Here is a 27,843-nt window from a genome sequence, read left to right as displayed (position 1 = left end):
TCCTCAGCAGATTGTGGATCGCTTTTATTAATTTTGCCACCGCCATCCAAGATGTTTCAGAGGCTCGCATGTGGCCCACGATATTTTTGGATGTCAACCGTGCCTCTGCGTCAATTTCCGCCTCCACTCTGTGTGCGGCGAACCGCGGGCAGTTGCAACATGCTCCGCATCTTCCGGAATCATAACGCATGTCGGGCAATACGGGGAGTCGTCACGCCCGAAGTGATAAAGGTATGCACGGTGTCCTCCGTGTCTGCTTAGGAATTGAGTTAGGTGGTAACTAACTTCACTGTGCCTTCGTTTGATCCATTTAGAGACATCTGGAATAATTCTGTGTGTCCAGCATCCTTTAGATGAATCATCCCATCTTTTTTGCCATTCCAAAATAGGTTCACTTCGTACCAATTGCCGACGATAGGTATAGGACTCGCCGATTGCATACTCCATGGTCATAGAGGCGTCGACCCTCGTTCGCCAAGGTATTGATGGGGGTTATGCCTGCTATTACACAAGCTGTTTCATCTGATTCATGACGTTCGCAATGCACTCAATCGGTATGGAGTTGCGATTTTTCTTCTGTTTGCCTCCACCTTCAAAGACGGTGCCCAGACTAGAGCTGCATAAAGCAAGATGGAGCTAACAACTCTCGAGATCAGAAGCCGAAGGCTTTGCCTAGGACCATTCTTGCCAACAATGTAGCCACTCCGGAAGCCTTGGTTGCTAAATTTTCAAGATGGGATTTGAATTTCAGTATTCGGTCAACCATGACTCCTAGGTATTTAAGCGTTGGCTGCAACTGTATGATGTGTTCACCAATCCTGATCTTTATCGACGTCTGCTTCCTGCGCTTGGTAATCAAGACTACCTCGGTTTTATGCTCCGCGAGTGTCAGACCAGCTTCCTCTAGCCAAGACCTGATTTCAAAAATTGCTTCGTTTGTGAGTACCTCGACCTCATCAATATCGTGTGCCACGATAGTTACTCCAATATCGTCTGCGAAGCCAACGATTATCACTCCTTTGAGTAGTTGCAACTTTAGAATTCCGTCATACATTATTATCCATAGGAGAGGACTGATCCTTGTGGAACCCCGCAGGTTGTTGTATACGTCTTAGGTTCATCGTCCGAATCGTAACACAATATCCTCTCCCGGGGAAATTCCATGACTATGCGCACCAGGTACTTAGGAGCGCCCAATTTGGCTAAAGCCGCAATTATTTTGCCGTATTAAAGGCTTTCTTCGCGCAAGTTTTGTTGGCCTCCATTTCTTTTTCTGCAATTTGCGTCTCCGTGCTCTCCGTCACCGGAATCTGAACTGCTTGTCTGAGAGACCACCCTCCTTTTCAGTGATTGGTACAAGCCTATTGAAGATGACCCGTTCGACAAGTTTGCCGATGCCGTTTAGGAAGCATATAGGTCTATAAGACGAAGGATCACCCAAATGTTTAAAGAGTTAAACTTGCTACATTTATTTTCCAACATTTGAACATTTCTACGCGAAACATACTTTTAATGATTAATTATGTAAAAAAAGTTTGCATTATTACTACAACCGGAAACTTACTTCCTTACAAGTTGTGTAGAAGCAAGGCCCCGCACAAATGAGATATCACTTGCATTTTTCTATAAAAAAAAGATCGATACTAACGACGAAGCGTGATTCTATGAATCTCCATTGAGTTAGTTGCAATAGAAACAGGTTCATCTGGCATCTGCATCTCCTGATATTTAGGTTAATGATGTAATTTTTTTTAATGAGATTTGCAGGTGTATTTTCAAAGAACTCACTTGACTATTTAACAAAATGAGGAAACTTCTGGAATGCAACAAGGAGGGACGTATCTGATTGTCACCTGATGGTGGAAATGAATTCATAGTACACAGAATTTGTATCATTATCCTATTATCTACGTCTTTCCATTCTATTCAATCTGGGGACTGACAGAATTCCGTGTTATGAATTCAAAGACGAAAATAGAAAGTCGTATGGATATAACAGTAAGGTTACAAAGATTAACTTTAATTATAAGTTGAGAGAGGACCGCGCTTGATAATTTGCCCGTAATGGTTTTGAGAAACAACCTTCACGGCAATTTAACATGGATTTGCGTATGGAATCCAAATGAGTATGAATTTATTGATGTAGTATAAATTCATTGATGCAGCTTATACTGACTGCAAACGTGGGATATTGCTAGACTTTTATCTGTTTTCTATTTTTAAACTCTTGAATGTTATTTGTCGTTTGAATTGTGTATTGAGAAGCAGTAGGCAACTGGAAAATTTTTATTCTGTTTTGTTTTTGCACTCTTATGAGACTAGATCAAGTTTTACGATTTTATGATATGCTTGAGTGTTTGCGGTTCGTCGATATATGATAATTAAAGCTTTTAACGATAATTGTTGGTTTGCATTGTGTTATAAGCAAAATATGATGAGTGGAGGTTAGATATTGTCTCAGGCAAATTGGGACAGTTGAAATCATTCTCTCCGGCGAAAATATAGTATAACCCATTATTCGTGATTATGACTGGTTTTTTAGTTTATTTTACTGGGGGAGCCACAGCTCCTAGCACTCAGGCCTTTGTTAGGCCCATTGTACTATCCCCGTGCCTATTCAATGGCTTCCCGCCTACGGTGTTCGCAGGTTTTAGCGAATCTGAGAACGTTCTCCAGAGGCAGAGAGTGTGCAGATTCTTCATTGAAGAAAACTTTGCCAAGGTGTCTTCGTCTGAGATCTGAGGATGCCGGGCAGCTGCATAAAAAGAGCAGGGCCGTCTCCACCTCCTCCTCACATTGGCTGCACATAGCCGAAACCACTACCACAATCTTGTCCATATGGAAATTTAAGGAGCAGTGTCCCGTTAAAAGCCCTACTATGGTTTTCATGTCCCACTTCTTAAGTGACAACAAAAATGCCGCTCTAGTGGCCCTAGGCTCTTTCACAAGGATTTTCGCTTGCCGACAAGAGTCCAAATTTCTCCACTCGGCTGCGTGAATCCTTGCAATTTCACCCTTCAGAGTAGACTTGACAGTAGATGGTCGGATTTCAAGAGCTGGTTCTGGCCCCACCATTGTGTATCCAGACCCTCGGCGAGCCAGTCTATCAGAATCGTCATTACCAGCGATGTTAGACTGCCCCGGCACCCACATCAGGAATGTTTCGTTCAGTCGGCCACATGATGACAACTCCACATCAACTGGCTTGATATGTCGTTGCCACTTAGTGCTGATAATGCCGCCCGAGTGTCGGAATCGATTCAAATGGTGCGACCCCTCCACTTTTGTCGCAGATGGCTGATTATGACTAAATTACAGTTTGCTTTTTTGCTAAAAACCTTTTGCAACATCTTTCCGAAAAGCAGACAGATTTGTACGCTATAGTTTTGGCCTTGATGCAAATAAACTTACAATATTTTGAATTAGCAGGGGTGGGACAGGTTTGTAGCTTTTTCCTCAAAGAACGTGTAATTCATTGGATTGATCTATAACATGTTAGTTTAGTTTCCCCTAATCCAAACTTGCAATTTCCACTATACTCTACGTAATTAGTTGCAAAAATTGCCAAGGAACCTGGGCGAGCGAAAAAACATCTACAACATTTTGATAGACCTTTAAAATTTATACTTTCTTTCGTACAAATGTAAGCCAATGTATAAAGTTGTTGCTAGATGAGGATTTAAAAATGACTGCTGACTGCTTTTCGTAATGTTAACTGTGCCTAGAAAATTGTATACCCTCGAAGGTTGCATTCAGATGCACCCAAACTGCACGGCAAATTAAAATGGGGATAGTCTACCCTAGACCAACATTCATTGAAGAACCCAACCACCACCAGAACCATTGGGAGTACAAATTAATTCGGTCTGTTAACAATGCATTTATTTCGAAACAAGATAAACAAACGAATCAATCAAAATATTTTCCATCGTTGGCTACAACATTTTCCCATCTTAAAGGCAGTTTTCGAATTCCATCGGGAAAATATTTCTCTTCTTTAAAGGCGATCCAAATTTGAAACCAATCTTTGACTTCTTCGAAAGAAGTGAACCAATGACCTGCTAAACTGTGCTGCATCCGTCGGAAAAGCCAATAATCGGAAGGAACAATGTCTGGCGAATACAGTAAAATATCCCATTTGACTGTTTCAAAATAATTTTTCACGACGTTTGCAACATGAAGCCGGGCGTTATCATGCAAAAGAATGACTTTGCCGTGTCTTTGCTCGTATTTTAGCCTTTTTTGTTGTTACGCTAGGGTCAACGAATCAATTGCAGTCTATTACGATTGTCCGTAATGAAGTCACTAGATTTCAGAAGCTCATAATACAAAATTTCCTTGTAGGTCCTCCTGGATATTCGGCTTTGGTGTTGATGTTGGGGTCGGTCGTAACGGTTGACGCGGTCTTCCGTAGTATTTTTTCTTTTTGGGATTATCATAAAATATCCACTTCTCAAATCACAATACGATGCAAAAAAAACCCTTTCTTTTTTGCCTTTGAAGCAGCTTCTCGCAAATGCACAAATGATAAGGTACCCAGCTTCCTTGTATGTGGATCAATCCCATGGATTTTAATCGTACTGAAATTGCTTGCTGTGTCACTCTCAATGATTTTGCAAACTCATATTGCGTTTGGCTCGCATCTTCATCGAGTAATCCATCCAGTTCTTCGTCTTCGATTTTTTTCGGTTATCCAGGACGACGCTAGCCATCAAGGCTAAAATCATCATCCTTGAATTGTCGAAACCATTGCCGACATGATTTATCACTTGCAGCATTGTTACCATACATTTTCACAAACATTCTATGCGCTTCAGCTGCACTTTTTTTCCATTTGCTATCTATGCCATGCAATGGATGGAGATACAAGATTATTCACCAAAATCTACGTTGTCTCCTTGAAAGTAATAACCATCGATTGCGGCGCCCCAGCGCTTGAATTGAACGGGGAATTATAGTAGTGCAAAATCTACAATTTGTTTGTCCACAAATATTTTTGTTTGGTTCGGATTCATCCATGAAAATTGTTACTTCGTCTAAAAAAATGATATACAGCATTATTGCTAATTCAAATCCATTTTTTTAAATTATAAGAAAAGGAAAACACATGCTTAGAGGGAATATTAGTAACAGATGTGGCAACCTAACAAAAACAACAGACTCTAAAACGGATTAGGCGGGGCGTCACATGACGGTATTTTTGTAAATTTTTTATCAAGGCAGTATATTTGATGTGCCCGGCTACCTCTACCTTTTTTTGCATTCGCTTATGATTACAGTTGTAACCATTGCGACTTTCGAGATGACGATTGCTCTTTTCGGGATATAAACGATCTTTGCCTAATATATTTAATTTGGTGATGAGAAAAGAAAAAGAAGACGAGGCAGACTCTGTCTGAGATGGAGCTATGGCGTAAGTCAGGACGCCAGACAACTTTTAGGGATATCGAATTAGTGGACCTCGGCGCAAAAGCGCGATGTCTGGAGTTCCTTATTAAGGCAGGCTTAGACCGAATTTGTGTAAAACAAAACCTTATTAAAATCGATTCACTGTCTGGCCGTCTGTCACATGCATTTTTCTCCAAAACGGGTAAACCGATCTGAACGAAATTTGGTGGACATATGGGAGCTATGAAATCCGACGCATACAGTGAATGACATAAATTTACGTGGAGTTTAACTTTTTTCATCGATGATAGTTATGTGGGGTATCAAGTGAAGGTTACAATTAGTACTTTCCGAATCTGATGTTAGTTTTGACGTGAATTGTGATGTACACAAGCACTTTCCGAATCTGATGTTAGTTTTGACGTGAATTGTAAAGTACGCTAGTAAGCAGTCAAAATGTGCAGACTTAAAGTGACACAGGACTCATTTTCGGAAATTACCCAATTCAAAAATCCGAAAAAAAGATGGTGAGCTTATATGAAATTTAGGCCCCAAAATATGTCCCATTTCGATATCTGCTCAAATAAACTTACTAATAGTATATTACCAACTTCTAGAAATTGACTGACACAAGATTCAATGCATTAAGAGATAAGTGTATTTGCGCGGGCATACTTCGCGAATATTTTGTGCTAAAATTTTCTTCATAGGTATGACTTGCGGTTTCGTCCTGAGCAGAGGCAACTCATCAGACGCTGCCTCACCTCTGCTCTGGGAGCAGCGTGACCGATGTGATGTGGTTACAAGTTGGCATTTGCCCCCTTATATTAATTCAAACAAGCCTTGTAAAATTCAGCCCTAAGCTGGCCTATGCTACATTAGAATTTTGTTTAAAAATCAAGGGATTCCGAAGTCCGCCATCCACTCACACATGTGGATAAAACTTTTGTTTCAAAGCACTCCAATCATTTTCAATTGAATTGATATCAGGCGACTTGGGTGGCCAAGGAAGAGCGGACTAGATGAAAATCCCTTAACAGATTTCGCAACATGGTACCCTGCCTTTCTTGCCTTGCTTAAAAATTGTAGAATCTTTAGTTGCTTCCACTCGTTTAAGGCTTTTAAATATTGTCGCCGGTTCTTGCTGCCTTCCATAAAGCACAAGGATCCAGAACATTTGTTCACTACCGCTCCCCAAAGCATCACGGAAGAAAGGTGTTTAACAGTTACTTGAACGTATGAAGGGTAGTATTTTTCTCCTGATCATAGTCGACTGAAAACAAATTGGTCTGTCAATGTCTTCAAAGTGGAATCGTCACTAAACAAGAACTAAAAAAACCACAATTAGTCCCAGCTAATTTTTGAAATAGTAAATCCTTTCAAATTACTTTTCATTTAAGTCCCACCTTTTCCCAGTCAGCTGCAGTGAATGTTTCGTATTGCTTTGCGAAATTCAAGTGGAACTTGTTCCTTATCTTTGATGAATTTTACCTATTTTATGGGACCAGCTTGATTTGAGATTTGAGACGATTTGAGACCAGCTTCAGCACATCGACGCTTCAATGTCCAATGGACCAAAAGACCGAACTAGTCTGCAAATTTTGTTGCATTTTCTTAACAGTTATTTTGCGAACCATAATCCGCACACACACCCGTTCTAATTAGTTAATTTCTTGGTAAATCTGCCGTTTACCACGAATGAGAGCAGGAACGGCTCCTTTTTTTGATGCTGAAATATTAGCTTTTCTGTCCATATTGTCAAGTATACGATTTTACCACAACTTGAAGAAACTGCACATCTTTTAAGCCGCTTACATTTAAACCTGTTAAAATCTATTAACTTAATAATTGTTGTCAAACGTTTTACAATGATGCCAACTCACATCACAGTCAAAGTCGCCTGTTTTACCAATGTATGATAATGCGACAAATCGACATGCAACGACGCTTTATTATGTTTCTATTCAGCAGCGCTTTTCAGGGTGCAGCAAAACAAAGATTTTTCTTTCTAGATGGCCATGGCCCACCATAACGTTTTCTTAATTATTATTAATATTTTTTTTTTCTAATAATGCTTACTTTAACTTTCCAGGGAGCTATTGCTAAGTCAATTTGGTTTAAAATTTTATAATATCTGCTGCTCAACCTTTAATTTATTCAATGCTTTAAATTTTCCCAAACTTTTACAATGTCCACATGGAAATGAAACTGCAGTATATCCAGATATATGTTTTAGATATCAACCAGCCTGTATTTCCTTTGTATTTTAAGTGAATACTAGAAGTTTTATTCATACCATGTAAGAAAAAATGTATATTATTTTCCCCATTGCGAGTTATCGTATACAAGTATTTAGGAGTACATTTCGACTGCAAGTTAACGTAGAAGCACCATATCCAGGAACAATATCAGAAATCCTGCAGATTGCTCTGGTGCTGTAGAAATGCGATAGATAATACCTGGGGACTTTCACCAAAACGGATACATTGGACGTATACATCCATGATAAAAGCCATTTTGATGTATGCATGTATCGTCTGGTGGCCGAGATCGAACTTTGCTAACAGTAGGAAGCTGCTAACGCAGATTCAGAGGCTTGGTTGTCTAAGTATTACTAGAGCAATGAGTACTACGCCGGCTGCGGCACTTGAAGCCATCCTAAATCTACCCCCCATTCACTTGGAAGTGAAACGGAAAGCAGCCAACGACGCATATAAATTCGATACCATTGAAACGTGGAAAGGCGGCCAATCATACCTTCATGCGTCTATCTGGAAATTCCTTAACAATCATGGAGGGCGGATCGGGCGGGGAATCCGATTATGGAACAGGCCCGACCTCTCGGAAAAATGACGACCATATTCCAGGCATTTCATTGTCAGCAGAAGAATATCTGCGGCAAAAATGGTGGGGTCGACCCATTCGAATCTGTTCCGACAGTCTGGCAGCGTTATCAACACTAAACAGCAACGAGGAGTTGTTTATCAGGTGCTGCTGAAACTTGGCCGACTGAATGAAACAGGAGGAGGCTGACAGATTGGCTTGTCGAGGATCTGGATCCATATGGAATAGATTGGGATGTTGGTTTCGGCTATGCGCAGCCAATATGAGGAGGAGGAGGAAACGGACCTGCACTTTTTATGCAGCTGCCCGGTCTCTTCAGATCTCAGATGAAGAGACCTTGGTAAGGTTTTTTTCAATGAAGAATCTGCACACTCTCTGTCTCTGGCGGGAAGCCATTGAATAGATGATTTACGAGGATCGTACAATGGGCCTAATTATGGCTTGAGTGCTTGGAGCTGCGACTCCCCTCAGTAAACTAAATTAAACTATCGTAAACAAATTTTAATTTCTCGATCTAAATTGGCTGCAAAATTTAAAATAAGCAATTTCAGTTTAATTGCTTACAACAAGAAATATTTATATTTTTATTTTTTAATTTCAGATTCTGAATATGGAAGATGACATGAATTGGTACCGCGCTGAATTAGATGGCAAAGAAGGACTGATCCCTAGTAATTATATTGAAATGAAAAATCATGAGTAAGTATCGAAAGCTATCTAGAAATCATTTCACTTTTTTGGCAAATTTGAAAGTGTTTGTTAACTTTTGGCTTTAACATTTTTTAGCTGGTATTATGGTAGAATAACGAGAGCCGACGCCGAAAAATTACTGTCAAATAAACCTGAAGGTTCTTTCTTAATCCGAATAAGTGAATCGAGTCCTGGTGACTTTTCATTGTCGGTGAAGTAAGTACATATTGAACATAATAGTTTCGATGGAATTCAATGGCGTCATCCAATTCAATTACAGATGTCCCGATGGTGTGCAACATTTCAAAGTTCTTAGGGATGCACATGGTAAATTTTTCCTTTGGGTTGTGAAATTCAATTCACTTAATGAATTAGTAGACTATCATCGGAATGCTAGCGTATCACGATCACAGGATGTTAAATTACGTGATATGGTCCCTGAAGAGGTGAGTTAAAATTTATCCTATTAAAAATTATATAAGCATGAGCACATTGAGGACAAATTTGATATTATCATTACATGACGCTCAATAAATAGCTCGGCCAAGTTTCGCAGCTAGAGCTGTCGAGTTAATAATGAAAAAAACATTCCGTCTTCTTTCATAAGTTAATTGAATTTCGGATGAACACACAAATGAACATCCAAGCAGTTGTCATAAGTTTTAACGAGAAAAGTTAGATTTCTGTCAGATGTTCTAATATCAATGGGAAGGAATATACAATTTTCCAGGTGGTATGGAAATCACCTCTTGTGAATAAAATTCAGTTTTTACGTTTTCTAAACTCCTAAACTTCATATGAGTCAATTCCGCTTGCTCATCCGCTCAATCATAAGTTTGTCCACGAAACATGTTTCTTTTTGTTATCAATTCTAAACATTGGTAGGCTTCTTATCTTTCAATATCTTGAGGTGGTTTGTTGTCGGTATTTTGATTCATATCTCGGTTAGATAATAAATTGGTTGTTGCGTGGAATTTGCCCGTATCAGTGAAAGTGTGTACTCTCTCCAATGATAGTAAAGTAATATTACATAAACAGCTTCCCAATTTTAGACACAATTGATGACTTTTACACACATAGGTTTTTAATTTTTACTAACAATTATATTTGCTGTTAAGGTTTTCCCTATATGGATTCCGATTCCTTTTTCTAGTATGTATTTTAACATGATTCACTGCAACTAGATATACTTTAGTATCTTGAATGCATTTTCTCATAATATAATTTTTATCAATTCCTTTGTGTTCCAAATCAACTTTACTTGCTTTGCGGTTAGAATAAATTTGTGGGAGTATTAATCGCTTCGCCATCATATAGGAAATATCATGAGTTACCTTATCACATACTCGTCTTATCTTTGGAAGTTGATTTAAGACTTATTGAGTTATTCACATAATAATGACTTTCTTCTGTTTACATTGAATGATACTTTACTAGCAGCTGTTTTTAGTGAATCATTTTTCATTTAAAATTAAATTGTCGCACGTACTAAATGAGGATGTGAGTGTTGTGTTTACTCTTTCAATTGCGTGTGCTTATAATTTAATCGGATCTTAATAGAAAATCAGAAATAAAGTATTGCAAAAACAGTTATAATTTCATCCATACACAGATGATTTATGTTTTAACATTTCCAACAATTGTTTATAGTGTGGGATTGGATAAGAACAAGTTTAATGCGGAATATATTTGCTTAGAGTTTGGAAATTTCATTGTATACCTTTTGTTGGGAACACTTCTGATTCATTTAACCCGGCGTGGAGGTGGAGAATTGTTTTGAGCAATAAATTCTCTCCATAAACTTCACTTTTCCAAGAATTCTCGTTTTTTCCCTCTTAAAAAGTTTCCATTGTTGCGAATTTATTACGCTTAATAAACGCCGGAAGTACTGTAAAATTAAATAAACAGATAGCAATGAAAAATTTTGAACTCAGTGACTGAAAGTGTTGTAACTTTCCAAGGAATTTACACACCTCATTTACGGGCCTGTCCGGTATAATTTTGGGAAAACCCATTTTTCAATTTTACTTGAAAGAGTCTTCCAGTGGTTAGCACATCGATCTTCTATATATACAGTAGAGGTCTAAACTTTGGAAACTTTCATTTAAAATGAATCAAACACTTGTAACTGCGATGATAAAAGGAAGCGTTTTTCCACCTGTTGGCACTTTCGGTCGCGCTGCTCCCAGGGCAGAAATGAGGCAGCGTCTGATGAGTTGCCTCTGCCCTGGACGAAACCGTCAGTCATTTTTTGATTTTTAATGCTTGGGGTGCTATGCTCCAAACTAGGGATCCATGGACTAGAAAACGTGGGAGTAAGTTGCTCCTCATTTAGTCCGGTCCACCATCAAGTGGATGTGGACTTAGGATCCCGCATATCCTAAACAACTACCCAACTAAGTTCATTATTACATCAACTAGAGTTGTGAACTATTTGTTGGAGAGCAGCCATTAGTTCAGCTGGTTTAGAAAAGTTTTGATCTCAAATATCTCTTCTCAAAGATACTCAATAAGATTCCGGTCAGGACTTTAAAAAGGGCAGGTTATGTTTGCAACTTGATTGTCATTTGACCAATTCTGAACAAACTGGTCGTGTGCTTAGGAACGCTATTCTGTGAGAAGAACCAGTATTTTCCCATCTTGACATGAGCATATAATAACATGTGCTTTCCCATAGATGATCTCATAACTACTTGAACTTGAATTAATGGACCAATACCATCACGAGGAAAGCACCCTATAATAAATGTTGTTAGTGCCGAAAATTTGACACAAAACTGATATCCGCCCATGCTTCTTTATGGATACCTGTGTTTGGGATCATTCCTGGCTCGACCTGGATGGCGAATATATCTAATTCCATCAGAACCAAACAGGTTAAGCTTGCTTTCGTTGCTCCACAAAATGCGACCCCAATCAGCGACTGATCAATCTTTATGAGTTTCGGCAATTTTTTTTATCTATTTTTCATATTTTTCTTTGAAATCTAAGGTTTTTTTGATGGCCGTCATCCCATTAGTCCAAGCAGCTGGTGTTGATATTTGAACATTGTAAAATTCAGCAGCTTCTTTCGAACATGTGTACTATTTTTGTGCAGATTGTCTCATGCAGCGTTAACCAAGGATCTGCGCATTGATTTCTTTAAGGCTTCCACCTCCTTTTGAACGATCTACCGTACCCCTTTCCTTCCGTTTTTTATGGACTCTCCATACCGTAGATTTCCTGACACCAAAAAGCACTCCAACTTCTCATAAAGTGTTACCATTCTCGATTGCACTTATTATTAGTTCCTTTATCCCATTTATAAGTGTTTTAGTATGAGGTATCTTTTAAAAACTGTAATATCCAACGTTAAAAAAAAGTTTCCAAAGTTTTGACCGGTTAAACGTTTTACGAGTTCAATTTTTGTTGATTTTTTTTTTGTATTTTAAAAATTTAAATTCATAGCAATTACATCCATGCGAAAAAATATACAGAAAGCTTCAACACAAAAAAATTGTTTGAAATACATCAAAAAATAAAAATTTTACTAGCATTTGATTCTCTTCACAGAGAAGTTTCCAAACTTTTGACCACCACTGTATATATGTATCCTAATCACTGCCGATCAATTGACGTTTGATTGTTACATCGAAGCAGTTTATCACCGTTTGAAATTATGTTGGGCCAGAACTTGTGTGACGGTGGTAATTTCTAGGCATTTTTCGGGTGATAATCTATTTAAGACCTGAGACACTTATCTGAACTATAGATTTTTTTCAAAGGTACTAATATCATTCGATTTGCTATTCACTCAGGAATTTCTCAACCAATTTTATACATTTAATTCTGAATTTTATCCAGGACTCGGGTAATACTATCGACATCCATCAATCTGCAGTAATGTGGTCATCTCGTCGTGATTCTTTGGTCCAAATTTATACAAATGTCTACATTATTGTCTACATTTATTTTTCTTCTGTTGCAACTATGATGGTTTCAAAAATATAAGTTAACGCAGTATATGGGAAGGACTAATATTCTGCTACCAGTGTTGCCGCAAGCGGTAAAATTATGGTATCAAAAAATTTGACAAAATTTATTAAATAGGGCTTTATGAGCGTACTTAGAATCAAGCAAAAAGAACAGATTTTCTTCGCTTTTATTATTGTACTTTATGGGCTCTTCTAGATTATTGCCTCGAAAGCGACTAAGAGTGCGAATTTTTTCTTGCTAGGAATCCAAGTTCCCACGGAATAGATGAGGGCTGGCAAGTTCATTGCCTTGTAAAATAAGAATTTTGACCACATGGCGATATATTTCGAACGGAACAGTTTTTAAGGTTTTGTGTAAAACAAAACCTTACGAAAATCGGTTTACTGTCTGTCTGTTTGTCTGTCTGTCGGTCACAAGTATTTTTCTCGGAGACTGTAGCAGCGATTGACATCAAATTTGTTGGAAAGGTGGGAACTGTGATCGCTCACGCATACAGTGAGTTACATCTTTTAACAGAGAATTTAAGGGGAGGTATCCATACATGCAAAAGATGGCGTACATTTTTTTTTCACCAAAGATAGTCACGTGAGGTATCAAATGAAAGGTCTCGATTAGTGAAGCTGGTGTTAGTTTTGACATTTGTTGGAAAGGCGGGAAGTTCGGGGGGTCGAAATTGGTCATTTATTTCACGGGGCCATTCTCAGAAACTGCCCAACCGAAAAATTTGAAAAAATCAAGAGGCTTCGGAATACCTTCCATACCGATATCCCTCCAAATAGAGTTAATAATAGTATAGAACTATAATTTTTAGTAATTTGCTGCAGAATCCCCCCTAAGTTTATCCTAATACCACGATTGCAATGTAGGTTATAATATAGAGCTTGATCCTACCAAGTTTGGTGGAAATCGCACATTACTAACAAAGTTATAATAAGTCAAAATTGTCACTTCTTTGGAAATTCAAGATTTTGAATGTCAATATCACTCGAAAGTGGATATTCTCACATAATATATGCGTACATTACATGTTACGTATTAATGGGACAAATTCCCACTCAAATGTCTTTGTAAAAGAAATACACGAAACCTTTCATACCTGAAACGCCCAGCTTCCGGTTTCCCAACTTGTTCTAAGCAGAAATAGGCTCTGTTGGTTGTCAACAATCGTGCATAGATTTCCTCGTCATGGCTGTTAGGCGGTTTACATTTTCGATTTTTATAGGAAAAATGATCAACCAAAGTGGTATTTCCCTATCTTTATTGTTCTCAATTGATCAGTGCTATTCGATGTTTTTGTTTCCTTCTTTTTTGGTGCTGAAGTTGCCACCATAAATTTCGTCTTGCCTTCATTAAAGTGTAGTCCAACATTTCGCGTTGATTGCCGACTGGTTGTTCTTTCCATAATGTCGATATCGTCAGCTTAAGTCAGCAGTTGGACAGACTTGAAGTCGATATTGCCTCTAGTATTTACATCAACATTATGCAAATTTTTTACGAGGGTAGGTTGGAATGGATGAATGATAGAGCATCCTTGTCTTAGGCCATTTTTGATGTAGAAGGGTTTCGAGAGTGATCCTGCTGCTTTTTTCTAGATTAGCACTTTCGAAGTCAGCCTAGAGAGTGTTCTCAATTTGGTCGGGATAATAGGCTGTCTTTACTTCATCATAATTCGAAATTCTCGGGGACATGGCCTCAATTTAGTTCCACTAGAACAACAAAAAGTCCATTCCATGTCGTCTTAGGTTTGGCAGTTTTTGAAAGTGCTAAACCCATCTTGTTAAAGTTTTGTGTTTACACACATTACACATTAGAATGAAGTCGGTGTCTGTCTGTCTGTCGGTCACACCCAATTCATTCGGAAACAGCTAAACCGATTGTCACGAAAATTGGTAAGAACGTGTACCGCAGCGTTATCATGTTGGAAATTCCAGCCAATGTTATTATTCTCATCTAAATGCGGCACCAAAATGGCTTCCAGAAGCTCAGTATAAATTACTGAGTTCATTTTGGTTGCTACGATTCTCTGTCGAAGCTTACCCGGAAAAGCAAATGCCCCCAAACTACAACACTGCTGCCTCCAAAGTTGCGACACATTCGAGCAGCTTCATTTCTTTAGATCGTGCCAAAATCCGCTAAATCCAGCTGGGCCGTAAAGGTTGAACTTCTTCTCATTCGAAAAAATTACTGCCTTCCATTCTTCTTCCAATTTCATCTACGATCTAGTCAATTCGAGACGAGCCTTATTATGTGTCGGTGTTAAACGAGTTGCTTTAAAAGCTTTTTATACAGGGTGCGGCAGCATAACTTCCTTTTTTCAAAACTCAATAAAAACTATTGTATGCATCGGAAAATATTTATTTATTTTTTATAATGTAGGTACATGTCTAAAGTTTTTATTTTCATTGTTTTGAAGATCAAATCTGTTAGGTGACGTCCCCCATTCTCCATACATTGCGTAAACCGATTTCTGGCGTTTGTCATGACTCTTGTTAGCATAGCAGGTGTTATGTTGGCAATTTCTTCTTAGATGTTGGTCTTCAAATCTTGTAGGGTTCTTGGACGGTTCACATAAACACGGGATTTCAAAAAACCCCATAGAAAAAAATTACAAGGGGACAGATCGGGAGAGCGTGCCGGCCATTCCAAATCGCCTCTAATTGAGATAAGGCGCTCTGGAAAGCGTTCCCTCAAAACAGCCATCGATGCGATGCGAGTGTCCCCCAAATCCAAATTTTCTAGCAGTGGGAAAAAAAAATTCTGTAGCATGTTTACATACCGGTCCGAATTCACTGTCACTGTAACCTCATTTTCCTCAAAAAACCAGAGACCAATAATTCCAGCTGAGGAAATTGCACACCACAATGTGACTTTGGGTGAATGCAAAATCTTTTGATGCAATTCTCGAGGGTTGGCGTCAGCCCAGTAGCGCATGTTTTGTTTGTTAATCGACCGACACAAATGAAAATGGTCTTCATCGCTAAAAAAACAATAGCACCCTCGGGAACGACATCAAGAAGAAGCTCACACGCGTTCATCCGAGAATTGAAGTCACGTTCTGAAAGTTCCTGCACTATCGCCATCTTATAGGGATGAAAATGAAGATCATCACGAAGAATTCTTCTCACAGAAAGATCGGGATAGTCCAAGGGCAGATGCGTGTTTGCGCGCAGAACGCCGTGGCGATCGCAACATTGACGCTCTCACTGCTTCAATGCTCCAGTTCTTCCTTTTGTCGCACTTGCAGTTTGTCTGAATGTAGTGATCCATGTAACAATTGATTTGCGGTCTGGGACGGGAGCCATCGGGGCTAAATTAAAGCGATTCCGAAATGCACGCTGTGTTGCGATAACCGAACATCCGCTTGAAAAGTAAACCTCAACGGCAAAGGCACGCTCCTCACTATTCCAACGGATGATGGCGACTGAACCGTGTCGGGACAAAACTTTACAGTATCCCCTCTTGAACGAGACCACTAGCGCTCCGCTATGACATCAACTAACTGAGTGGCGCGCATTTTCAAAAAGGAAGTTATGCTGCCGCACCCTGTATTTAATGCTGTTATCAGCATGAAAAATCTGTTGCACCCGTCTCTTCTTAATAGGAAAAAGTAGTTTTGACATGACCTGGAACGACCCAAAGTTTGTTTCTAGTAGTTTCCCCCTTAATCAAAGCGATTTCTCTTTTCCTGATTTTTTTATTTCCACGCGGATGTTTTTTGTACCGTATTTTCCCTTTAATCTAAAAAAAATTCGTACAACTCTGTCGGATCTACCAATTTCCCTCAACATCGCTCTCATTGTGCAGCCCGAATTTTCCATTCTGGCAAGTTGGCCTTTTTCTTCTTCAGTTAACACTTTTCCACGAGGCTTTGCTATAATCTAAGTTAAGCACTGTCTTACGTAGAACACTACAAAATTTCGCGTCACACCTTTCAAGTACATAATAGTTTTATAGACATTTTAGCTACCTGCGTTTATAGAAATTACACACTTGAAAATGATTGCTTTCGACAAGAAACAAAATTTCATATAACATTTTTCAGCTGAGCTAAATCCCGCTGTCATAACGAATTCTCAGGAAACCAAGGAACTTATATTCCCTCAATTGTTTCACACAATCTTCGCATTCTATGCATTTTCTAAGAGAGAGAAAACATGTGACTGCGTATATAGAAATTGCTATGTTGGATTTGTAGCTATATACGGATAGAAAAATGTGCGTTGAAGTTTCTTACATAAAATGAACACAAAACCTTTATACCCGAAGCGCGAGCTTCCAGTATTTCATCTTGTTTTTATTTCGATTATGCGACCGGTACATTTAACTGCAATTGGCACCTGGGAGGGCTGAACAATCCAGAGTAGTCCAATTTCGGTTGTCTAAGTTGCATTAAATGTGTCCAATCAGAAGCTCTATCCTGTGTTCCAGGACAATCTTGTTGATGTTCTTTAGGGGAGACCTTGTCAACGCCTACCTCTTATCCAAAGTGGGTCAATTTCTTTGGTTTGTTCATGTTAGGCCACGAAAAACTCGTCTTCCCCCTTCATCTGTCGTCTCAGTAATACCTATTCAGTGTCTAAGTGCTCCTGCACCGATCTGGCCTCTAAGCACAACCGTTTCTATTTTGGATTATTTGGGAATAAGTATGTTGTTGTCAAGTTTGTTGTTCATTAGCTCTCTGACAAGTAAATTGGGTTCAGACAGTCATTCCGTGACTTGGATGATTACTTCATGATATAATATTGTCCGGATAGCTGAGTGGTTAGAGCATAAGGCTGTCGTACGGAAGGTCGCGGTTCAAATCTCGCTGGCGGCAGTGGGATTTGTATCGTGATTTGACGTCGGATACCAGTCGACTCAGCTGTGAATGAGTACCTGAGTCAAATCGGGGTAATAATCTCGGGCGAGCGTAATGCTGACCACATTGCCTCCTACAGTGCTCTGTAGTGTACCGTTACGGTCTTGAATGAAGTGCTCTAACACACTTCAAGGCCCTGATCCAATATGGATTGTTGTGCCAACGATTATTATTATTATAATATTGAAAGTTGTTCTTAGATTCCGCCCACACTCTTAAGAGTTTTAGTAAAAATAACCTTTCCATGGTTGAAACCAGCAGTAGCCCAATGTGTTATTAAGTGATCAAATCAGAAGCGATTCCTTTTGAGGACAATATATCGTTAAAGTAGTTCATCCTACTCAATCGATGATTGTAGCTCTACGAATAAATCAATAAGTAGCAAGTGTGTACTGCTCATAGTTCCTTCTCTTCCTATTTATAGTCTCTTCACTTGCTTAGATTTCTATAATTAGTTTATGTATTTTAAACGGAGTTATCACGCAATCCAATATTAAATCAAAATTCAATTTCAGATATTGGTGCAAGCCTTATATGATTTCGAGCCACAAGAATCTGGAGAATTGGACTTCCGGCGAGGCGATGTAATTACTGTAACAGATCGTTCCGACGAGCACTGGTGGAATGGTGAAATTGGCAATCGCAAAGGATTATTCCCAGCAACATATGTTGCGCCATACCATTCATAATAGAAACACTAAACATGCTTAAACATTTATTTCTTTTATCTTTTGTCGATATGAGTTGTGGCTAAAGTCTCTACATAATGAAAGTAAGGAAGAAGGAATACAAGTTCGGATAAAGTGGACAAAAAAAATGAACTTAATGCGAAGCAGAAAGATAATATTGTTTATGTAAAACACGTGAAAAACACAATACTAACAAACATGATACAAAACAAAAAAGCCTTTTGCACTGATTTTGAAAATGTTTGCTTTGTGTTTTCGATTTTATTTCAAGTTTTTTTCAGAACGACACAAACACAAACAATTTATATTGATAATTTCTATTTTAATATTATAATCAAACAATATATTTTATGGAAATAAACGAAAAGAGAAAACACAAATATTGCACTAAATTTTTACATATTCCATCAGATATTCTGCATACTTGAACAATGGTTGTTATATACTCATTTAATCACAACTTTTTGGTATTTTTGTAAGTGCAGGTTATTGCGTTTCTTCGATTTCGTTTTTAGAAAAGAGTATAGAAGTCATTTGCAAGCCTCTATTAAGAAATCTCAATAGTTGTATTTTTCTGTATTGCCCCTAGAAAATGGAAATTTTTCGTGACAATTGAAAACTAATAATATATTTCTGATTAAATTATCAAGAGAGATTATTTTGCTGGACTTTCGTTTGTCAATGCGGTACGGATTACTTTGATGCGACATTGTACGATTTTCAGTGTATTTTACAAGAGATAAATACGTTGAAAATTGAAGGCAACGCACCAAGTAACTGCGTCGTATAGATAAACACCTTTAATTTTGTTCTTTTTTTGCGACAGCGGTAAGTAGCTTGTCATAAACTATTTTCCTCCACCTTAGCTACGCTTTATAGTTGCTAAGAAATCTGATTTAGGCTTGTGAACATTAGACATGAGAATTGGAAAGTTTCTCAGTAATGTAAGTCGCTTTATTATATACAAATATGATACGCAAGATGTTTCAAAGCAAAAGTAAAAAAGTGCTAAATATTGTATTAGATGCTAGATATTAGCCATTATAAAATAATCGGAGGAATCGATTTCCACTGGTTTGCTCGCGGCGCAAACCGAGATTGGGTTTATAATTTTCAATTGAACATTTTCCACTAATTTATCCCGAAAATTTCGTCAAGAGATTTATTGCATTAATATGTCTTTATTTCATGTAAATAATATCGGCTCATGATCTTATTCAGAAAATGTTTGGGGAAGTTATTCGATGTTTTTAATATTAGGGCACATTCTAATCTCTTTTTTGACTTGAAATTCTAATTCATTATTGTTTCTCTATTCTGATGTTAATCAAATTCTTCTTTTCGTCGTCTACATTTTGTCTTCCTCAAAACGGAATCTTTGCATTTTTATCGTCTATAAAATTGTTTGCCATTTTAATTGAGTTTATAAGATTTACGTATTAATGAAAATTAAATTTAATAAATTGAAAACAAACTGATTAAATTATGTACTGGGATATTATGTGTAATAAGTGCGGAGAAGACAATGTGTTTTTTTGAATATTAGCTCCAACCGCATATATAGTATACAAGAAGTAATATTTTTCATCATTTAGTTACAGTTTTTCATTCAATACATATACATATATATTTTAAAATTAAGTAAATATAATTAATATTTGATATGATAAGATGCATAATGATTTTATTTGGTTTTTGTCCCTCTCATTGTCATCATTCAACATAGATTGCCCAGGATACACAAAGAAATATGATATGTAGGAGTTCAATGAATAAATTTGCGGATTTTTTATTAACTTCATGTAAACATATTTGTATTATTCATTTTTATTAATTTAATTTAAAGGAAACACCAATTATATTTGGATTAAAAGTATATCAGCTTATGAATTTTCCTGTGCTGATTCTTAGTTATATGATTCGATTTTCGAGAGCTTGAGAAGGCATAATTATTGGCCTTTCGAATAAAAGCTGTGTTAGTGTTAGATTTGTTGATATTTATCATCATCATCATCAACGGCGCAACAACCGGTATCCGGTCTAGGCCTGTCTTAATACAGGAACTCCAGACATCCCTGTTTTGCGCAGAAGTCCACCAATTCGATATCCCTAAAAGCTGTCTAGCATCCTGACCTAAGCCATCGTTCCATCTCAGGCAGGGTCTGCCTAGTCTAGATATTGCCCTTATAGACTTTTCAGGCTGGATCATCCTCATCCATACGGATTAAGTGACCCGCCCACCGTAACCTATTGAGCCGGATTTTATCCACAACCTGACGATCATGGAATCGTCCATCCTCATGTAAGGGGTCAAAAATTCTGCGTTCTGTTCGCAATTCTTCTTGCTAAGAACCCAAATCTCCGAGGAATACATGAGGACTGGCAAGATCATTGTCTTGTACATTAAGAGCTTTGACCGTATGGTGAGACGTTTCCAGCGGAACAGTTTTTGTAAGCTGAAATAGGCTCTGTTCTCTGCCAAAAACGGTGCGCGGATTTCATCATCGTAGTTGTTATCGGTTGTGATTTTCGACCTTAGATAGGAGAAATTATCAACGGTCTCAAAGTTGTAATCTTTATTCTTCCCGTTTGACCAGTGTGATTTGATGTTGTTGGTTGGTTATTTTCGGTGCTGACGTTGCCACCATATACTTTGTCTTACCTTCATTGATGTACAGCTCCAAGATGTCGAGCCAATTGCCGACTCCTCGATCTGGATGAAGGCAGTTTGTACGTCTCGGGTGGTTCTTCCCATGATGTTGATATCGTGAGCATAGGCCAGTAGTTGGGTGGACTTAAAGAGGATCGTATCTCTTGCATTTACATCAGCATCACGGATCACTTTCTCGAGGGCCAGGTTAAAGAGGACGCATGATAAAGTCATCCCTTTGTCGTAGACCGTTGTTGATGTTGAATGGTCTTAAGAGTGATCCTGCTGCTTTTATCTGGCCAGGGTCAACCTAGTCAGTCTTATCAATTTCGTTGGGATACCGAATTCGATTGTTGTCGATTTGCCTGGAGTGAAGCCATGATGTTCTGGGCGTATGGGGCTATTCGGTTTAGTAAGATAGCGGAGAAAATCTTATAGATGGTACTCAGCAACGTGATACCTCTATAATTGCTGCACTGTGTGATATCTCCCTTTTTGTGTATGAAACAGATAATGCCTCTTTGCCAGTTATCAGGCATTGATGCGCTTACCCACACCTTGGGCACAAGTTGATGAACCACTTGGTGTAATTGGTCGCCTCCATATTTAACCAATTCGGCGGTAACTCCATCGGCTCCTGGCGACTTATGGTTTTTAAGCTTGGTGGTGGCCAACATTTATCCGTCGTTTTCAGTTGGCGGGACCTTCAACTCGCCGATATTTTGGTTGTTGAGCAGTTCATCAAAATATTCAACCCATTGCTCCAATATGCCCATTCGGTCGGAAATCAGATCCACTCTAATGTTGAGCTAGATGCATACATCCGAAAACTCAACTCTGCCTTCGAAACTACAATTGCCAAACATGCCCCAGTTAAAGAACCTGGTTACTACAAATACGAGTGCCTTTCCCCCTCAACTCTCCTCTTAGTGCGCGATAAAAACAGACTACCGCAGCGCAAGAAACGATTATTTCACCGGTTACAGAACAGAAACAATGCTGACTATCGTCTCCTCTCCGATATCATCAAAGACCTGTCCAGCTAAATCAATGGAGCTATTCGGTCCGAACTGAATGCATCTTACAAGAAACTCCTCAAATCCCTCAAACCTGGCCCACAAGTTTTCTCAATAATTAACCGATTGGCTGCAAGATCTCAAAGATGCCTCGTATCTATCTCTCTTCTTTCCAATATTGGCAAAATTTTCGAACGTATCCTACTAAGTCACCTTAATAGAGACTACTCCCCTATCATTCCACTTAATCAATTCGGTTCGAAAACCACAGATCCGCTGAGCAGGCAATCCTGTATCTACAAGACTATATCCTTAATCATCTGAAAAATAGGCATTGCACTGTAGCCTGCGCCTTAGACCTCGAATAGGCATTTGATTCACTTTGGAAAGAGGGCTTGCTCTACAAACTAATTCAGTCCAATTGCCCCCTCCTCTCATTCAGAATCCTCGGAGACTTCATCTCCAACAGAACTTGCCACGTGCGCTTCGATGGACTTCGCTCCATTGACTTCCCGGTAAATTCAGGAATCCCTCAAGGATCTATTCTAGGCCCCAAACTTTTTAACATCTGCCTCCACGATATTCCCCTCCCTCCCGTAAACTTATCCCTCGTACGAACGGCAACTCAGGCAGCCCTTCACCCGCCCTTTTCCCCCAACGACAATGGTCCTCCGCGTCAGAGGGAATCCTCTTCGCTGATGACACCATCCTATATGCGAATGGTCTCAGGCGCTCACTAGCCCCTCTGTCTCTTAATCCCCTAACCAATAGGGTCATCGCTTATTTCAACCGTTGGACCCTCACCGTTAATTCCTTTAAGTCTGAGGTTATTTACTTCAAAACCCCAGGGGGAAATGCCAGAAAGTAAAAACCTGCATTTACGCATTGCCAACCACATGGTCAAGCTCAAGCTTGCGATGCATTGCGATATCTGCAATCATTAGCTTTTCCCCTAAATGAAGGTCCCTCCTTCTACCAATTAGGCTCCACAATACATGCCCTGCAATCCCACAGTCCTCTTCATCCCTCTCGCCTTGGGTCACTGTTCTTGCGCAAATCGAGTAAAAGGTAGCCCTTTCTCAGTTTGTTACCACCATTGAGAAAAGACTGCGCTTTTAAAAACTCCCTTTTTAAGGTTTTGTTTTAAAATCGATTCACTGTCTATCTGTCTGTCTGTCACACGCACATTTCTCCAAAACGGCTAAACCGATCCGAACGAAATTTGGTGGACATGAAATCCCACGGATACAGCGAGTGGCATAAATTTAGGTGGAGTTTAAAGGCGGGCTCCCCACACATGCAAAGGGGGATTCCAAAATTTTTTTCACCGGATATAATCGTGTGGAGTATCAAATGAAAGATCTCGATTAGTACTTTCCACAACTGATATTAGTTTGGTCTTGAATTGCAAAGTGCGCTAGTGAGTAGTCAAAATGTACGCACTTAAAGTGAGGCATGACTCATTTTCGGAAACTACCCAACCTAAAAATCCGAAAGAAATCAGAGTAGTGCACTTAGATGAAATCTAGGCCTCAAAATATGTTCCATTCCGATATCTGCTCAAATAAACTTACTAATAGTGTATTACCAACTTTTAGAAATTTACTAAAAAAATCCCTTAAATTCATCCTAGGACCTCCGAATTTTGTACCAGCATAGAGGATAATATTTCGTATATACGTGCTAAATTTTATGGAAATCTGGCAATCAACCCTAAAGTTATACCAGTTCAAACTTAGCCATTCCGCGCGAACTAACTGGTTTTGTGTAAAGCACTTATGTGAAATCTAATCTTCGAGAGATGCCCCATTCCGGTATCTGCACAAATAAATTTACTAATAGTATATTATCAACTTTTAGAAATTGACTAAAAAACACCCCTAAAGTTCATCCTAGGTGTTGCACCGACATAGGAGACAGCCTCGTGCATACACATGGCAAATTTCATGAAAAGCCAACTATTAGTGTCAAAGTTAAAGCAGTTCAAACTTATCAATTTCGTGCGAATTAACAGCGTCCTAAGCCATACAAATAAAATGCTGACGTCATAATTAACGAGAATAATTGACATTCGAGTGAAATATTAAAATTCCATTCAAGAAGAATCTAATTCTTCCCAGCCCTTTTTTCTATCTGATGTAGGTTAAATTCTTGGCATTTGCTAATAATATTAAACTCAATGTGAAGCGTATGAGGTTGACTATTATCAATACAGGGCTTTCCATTGAATGATTTATTTAAATCGCCTTCTAAAAAATAGAGGGAAATAGAATTTTTAGCTATGTGCATACCTGAAGCGTCAAGTTTCCGGTTTCCCAACTTGTTCTCGTTTTCCAGTAAGAAGTTCTACCCCTTGTCACTTTATACCATGTAACGGCCTAGGCCAGACATTTTCGTAGGTTAGCGTTACATACTTAATTAGTCATGCTTGAGCTTTTCTTTCTTTTCTTTTCTTGGCTCAATAAATTAATCTGAAATCTGGATTATTACCCTGATTTGGGTATTTCCGATATTGCTTCTGACTTTAAGTTAAATTTTTTTACAATACATTAGAATTAAAAACCTCATACATTTCTGTTTTAATATTTTAACGGCACTAATTTTTCATAATTAAATACGAAAACTCAACTACCAAATAATGGAAATATTTTTCGGGTAGTTACGGGAAATATTCAGTTGAATTTCACATGGCATCCCTAAAGAAATCTCCAAGCTGTCACTATTCGAATCGTGACATTGTGCGAGCAGGCAATTCAGTAACACAAATGCGCTCGAACGTGCGCTGGAACGAGAGAAGCGGCAACCATTGACGATTCGGACAATTTGCCAGTTGTCATCCAACTGGACGTCTTTATGGTGTACAGGGGACGTGAAAATTTCGTGTGTGTTCAAAACAAAGTAGCGGGAATCGCGGGAGTTTGGTGTGGCGTGTGCTAAATGATTGAATTAATTTGAAACGTTCGGAGACAGTTGTTTTGTGCGAGCGTCAGGACGAGAAAAAAAGTGACTTGAAAATGCCGTGGCTCTACAAAAAGAAGCTCCTGTCGCCGGCACAGTTGAAGAGGCTCACGGAGCACAAGTACTCCTGCACCAGTATCAGCTTATTGGATCCGTTCCTGCAGCCTTGGTGGTGTTGGCTCGTGTCGAAAACGCCACTCTGGCTGGCTCCCAATTTGATAACGATCGTCGGGCTGGCAGTAAACATCATAACAACTTTAATACTAATTTCGTAAGTACTGGACGTTTTCTGGCTTCCTACTGGTTACGAAGTTTGAGGTTAGGCAGGTACGTCCTACTCTGCGTACGTGTTTTTGGCACTTTCTATTCGGTTTCACTTTTTTGTGCATGGCGCTGACGTTTCTCGGAGGCGTAATCGCGATTGGAGCGTCTCCCTTCATCTTGCGAACGGGGAGATCATACGATTTCATAAATCGCAGGCCTGATTAGAGCGATTGCAAGTACAGTCTACGGCATTTCTGCGAAGACGCTTGGATACAGGATAACGATCATCTGAGCTGATTGCTCTGGAAATTTGACTTTTTTCAGAATCGCCCTCTTGTTAATCAAGGTGACCGCGGAAGGTGCGTTGCACTGTCCAAATTGAATTGAGGCGAACTGAGGGGTCAGAACTTTCTAGTACCTGATTTTGCACAGATAGTGGGATAGTGCACGCTTCTTGCCACAGTGTTGTTGCGTGGATCTGATCCACGGTGGGTAACTGATAATTTAACTGAGACTAACGTCGACTATGGTAATATGAATCACTCCTTGATGTCAATAACTCAGCTATTCGTTGAATTCATTGGTTAGCAGGCGAACCTTACAGACGCTGCTAAGTCATTACTTCATTCATTCTGTTGGAATTGCAAATTGCCGGGTTGAGTGTTGATTGTTTACAAAGTGTCGGAGATTCTTAAGAACTTCGATGGGTGTCAGCTTATCTTCATTGCGTATTCACTCAGCACAAACAAGAAATATCAGGGAAGCAATAAAAAGAGCCGAGAAGTTTTTACTTTCATAGCAACTGTTTTTACAAAAAAAAAACGGCAAATTTGATGAAGAATTTAATGAGGAGCACAGTGATGGGAAAACAGGAAAACCACAAAATATGTATTTTGTATTTCTAAGGAAGATGTTACAATTATATTAATTATCGTTTGGAACCGGAACATTGTCGCCCTTTCTTCATTTCTGCAAGCGCTTCCTTGCTTTTCTTGATACGAGGGACCCTAAGTCCCTCCCTAAAAATGAGAGCGACTTACTCGCACTTGGTCCAAAAATAGGAAGAACGACTATCGGTAGTTTCCTTGCTATTTGCCCGCGATTCTTTTGTATAGTGGTACCTTGCCTCTTATGATGGATAAGCACAAATACATCTTGTTGTAATTTCTGTTTACTTCTTTCTGTTGCTTCTTCAGTAAGCTGTCGGTGTAAGGTGCTGACCGATCGTACAAGTGGTCTTGGTTAAAAAAATCATTTCGATACCGCACCATTAAAGAGGGTCGTTGTGATTATTCCTGTATCAAGGCAGAGTAATTGGCATTTTCATTGCACTGCACGAAGGTGGGGAACTTTTAAAAACACAAATGAAAAAGCACCCGCTTAAAACCCATTCTTCTCTCTCTTCTACATTTGCCCCATGATCACCGTTCATTTCATTCTTTCATCTCGTGAAGCAGTTTTAGTCCTAAGCCATTATGTCATCAAAGATCTGTGCCCGTATGGACTTTTCTTTATGGTCCTAGTTTACCTATTTGAAGAGTTTGCCGTCAATCATTTATTTTCTGATTAAGGCATCACCCCAAATAAGTTCCCCGGATTAATCATCGCATTAAACGTATTGCAGAAAGTCTTCATGTTGTGGGTCTTCGATGAATTGCAACATTAGGGACAGACGCAAATCTGTGCAAATAATCTTCATCCGCCGTACTTTGTTAGGAATCAGTTCAGTAGTGGTAATTCATCGTCTATGTTGTTTTTTCACCGACTCATTAGTATAGGAAACGAGTTTGAGACCCATCGATCCTTTTGTGAGTCCTCCCGTCGTTATTATCATTTCCTGCAGGTTTCCTCCTCGTTGCTTTTCGGTATTCTTCCGGCGGTTCGGGTAAATCGTGCCTTATATTCCTATGTAAGAAGTACATTTCTTTCGCATTACCTCCTATAATGTAGAGCACTTCCTCCAAAATAATTGTGAACTCCGCATACGATGTGACATTTCCGAGGTTGGTGGGGCAGCGCAGGCACACGTTGAACAGACTGCGCAGTACGCTTAAAGTCACCCATCTCTAGGTTCTCGGTCATAAGAACATAGCTGGGAATGAGCGGGTTAACGGTCTGGTCCGACGGGGCTCCGCACTTGGCAGTCTCTCATTGGGCAATCAAAAAGGGATCCAGTTCTGAAGAAAAAAATCTATGGCCGACTATTTGTAGCTGTTGACAATCCTTCAATATTCACCATGAATGATCGATTACTGTTAAAAAAATGATGATACATCATCAACGACGCAACAATCGGCATCCGGGCTAAGTCGCCTTAATAAGGATTTCCAGACATTTCGCTTTTGCGCCGTGGTCCGCCAATTCGATATCCCAAAAAGCTGTCTGGAGTCCTAATCTACTCCATCGCTCCGTCTGTGGCAGAGTCTGCCATGTATTCTTTTTTACCATAGATGGAACATCCTAATCCATAGGGATTAAGTGACTCACCCACCGCAACCGATTGAGTCGGAT

The 27,843-nt window shown here is 39.1% G+C and overlaps 2 protein-coding genes across 8 annotated transcripts in view; both read left to right on the top strand.

Annotated features, from left to right (window-relative positions):
* Nucleotides 1–20,241, top strand: part of LOC119656261 (growth factor receptor-bound protein 2) — a 40,798-nt gene extending 20,557 nt beyond the window's left edge. The window contains exons 2-5 of the mRNA XM_038062679.1: nucleotides 8,834–8,931; nucleotides 9,019–9,138; nucleotides 9,203–9,368; nucleotides 18,271–20,241. Coding sequence (XP_037918607.1) covers nucleotides 8,834–8,931; nucleotides 9,019–9,138; nucleotides 9,203–9,368; nucleotides 18,271–18,444 — 558 coding nt within the window. The 3' untranslated portion in view covers nucleotides 18,445–20,241. The remainder of the gene's footprint in view (nucleotides 1–8,833; nucleotides 8,932–9,018; nucleotides 9,139–9,202; nucleotides 9,369–18,270) is intronic.
* Nucleotides 20,242–24,847: 4,606 nt separating this feature from the next.
* LOC119653478 (cholinephosphotransferase 1) overlaps nucleotides 24,848–27,843 on the top strand; it is a 40,637-nt gene continuing 37,641 nt past the window's right edge. For 3 of the 7 annotated variants that reach the window (XM_038058105.1, XM_038058106.1, XM_038058104.1), the window contains exon 1: nucleotides 24,848–25,339. In XM_038058105.1, coding sequence (XP_037914033.1) covers nucleotides 25,125–25,339 — 215 coding nt within the window. In that variant the 5' untranslated portion in view covers nucleotides 24,848–25,124. The remainder of the gene's footprint in view (nucleotides 25,340–27,843) is intronic. The other 4 variants (XM_038058101.1, XM_038058102.1, XM_038058100.1 and 1 more) reach the window with 2 other exon arrangements.

The sequence above is a fragment of the Hermetia illucens genome, chromosome 4 (assembly GCF_905115235.1).
Source record: "Hermetia illucens chromosome 4, iHerIll2.2.curated.20191125, whole genome shotgun sequence".
NCBI lineage: Eukaryota > Metazoa > Arthropoda > Insecta > Diptera > Stratiomyidae > Hermetia > Hermetia illucens.
This window is presented reverse-complemented; position numbering and strand designations above follow the sequence as displayed.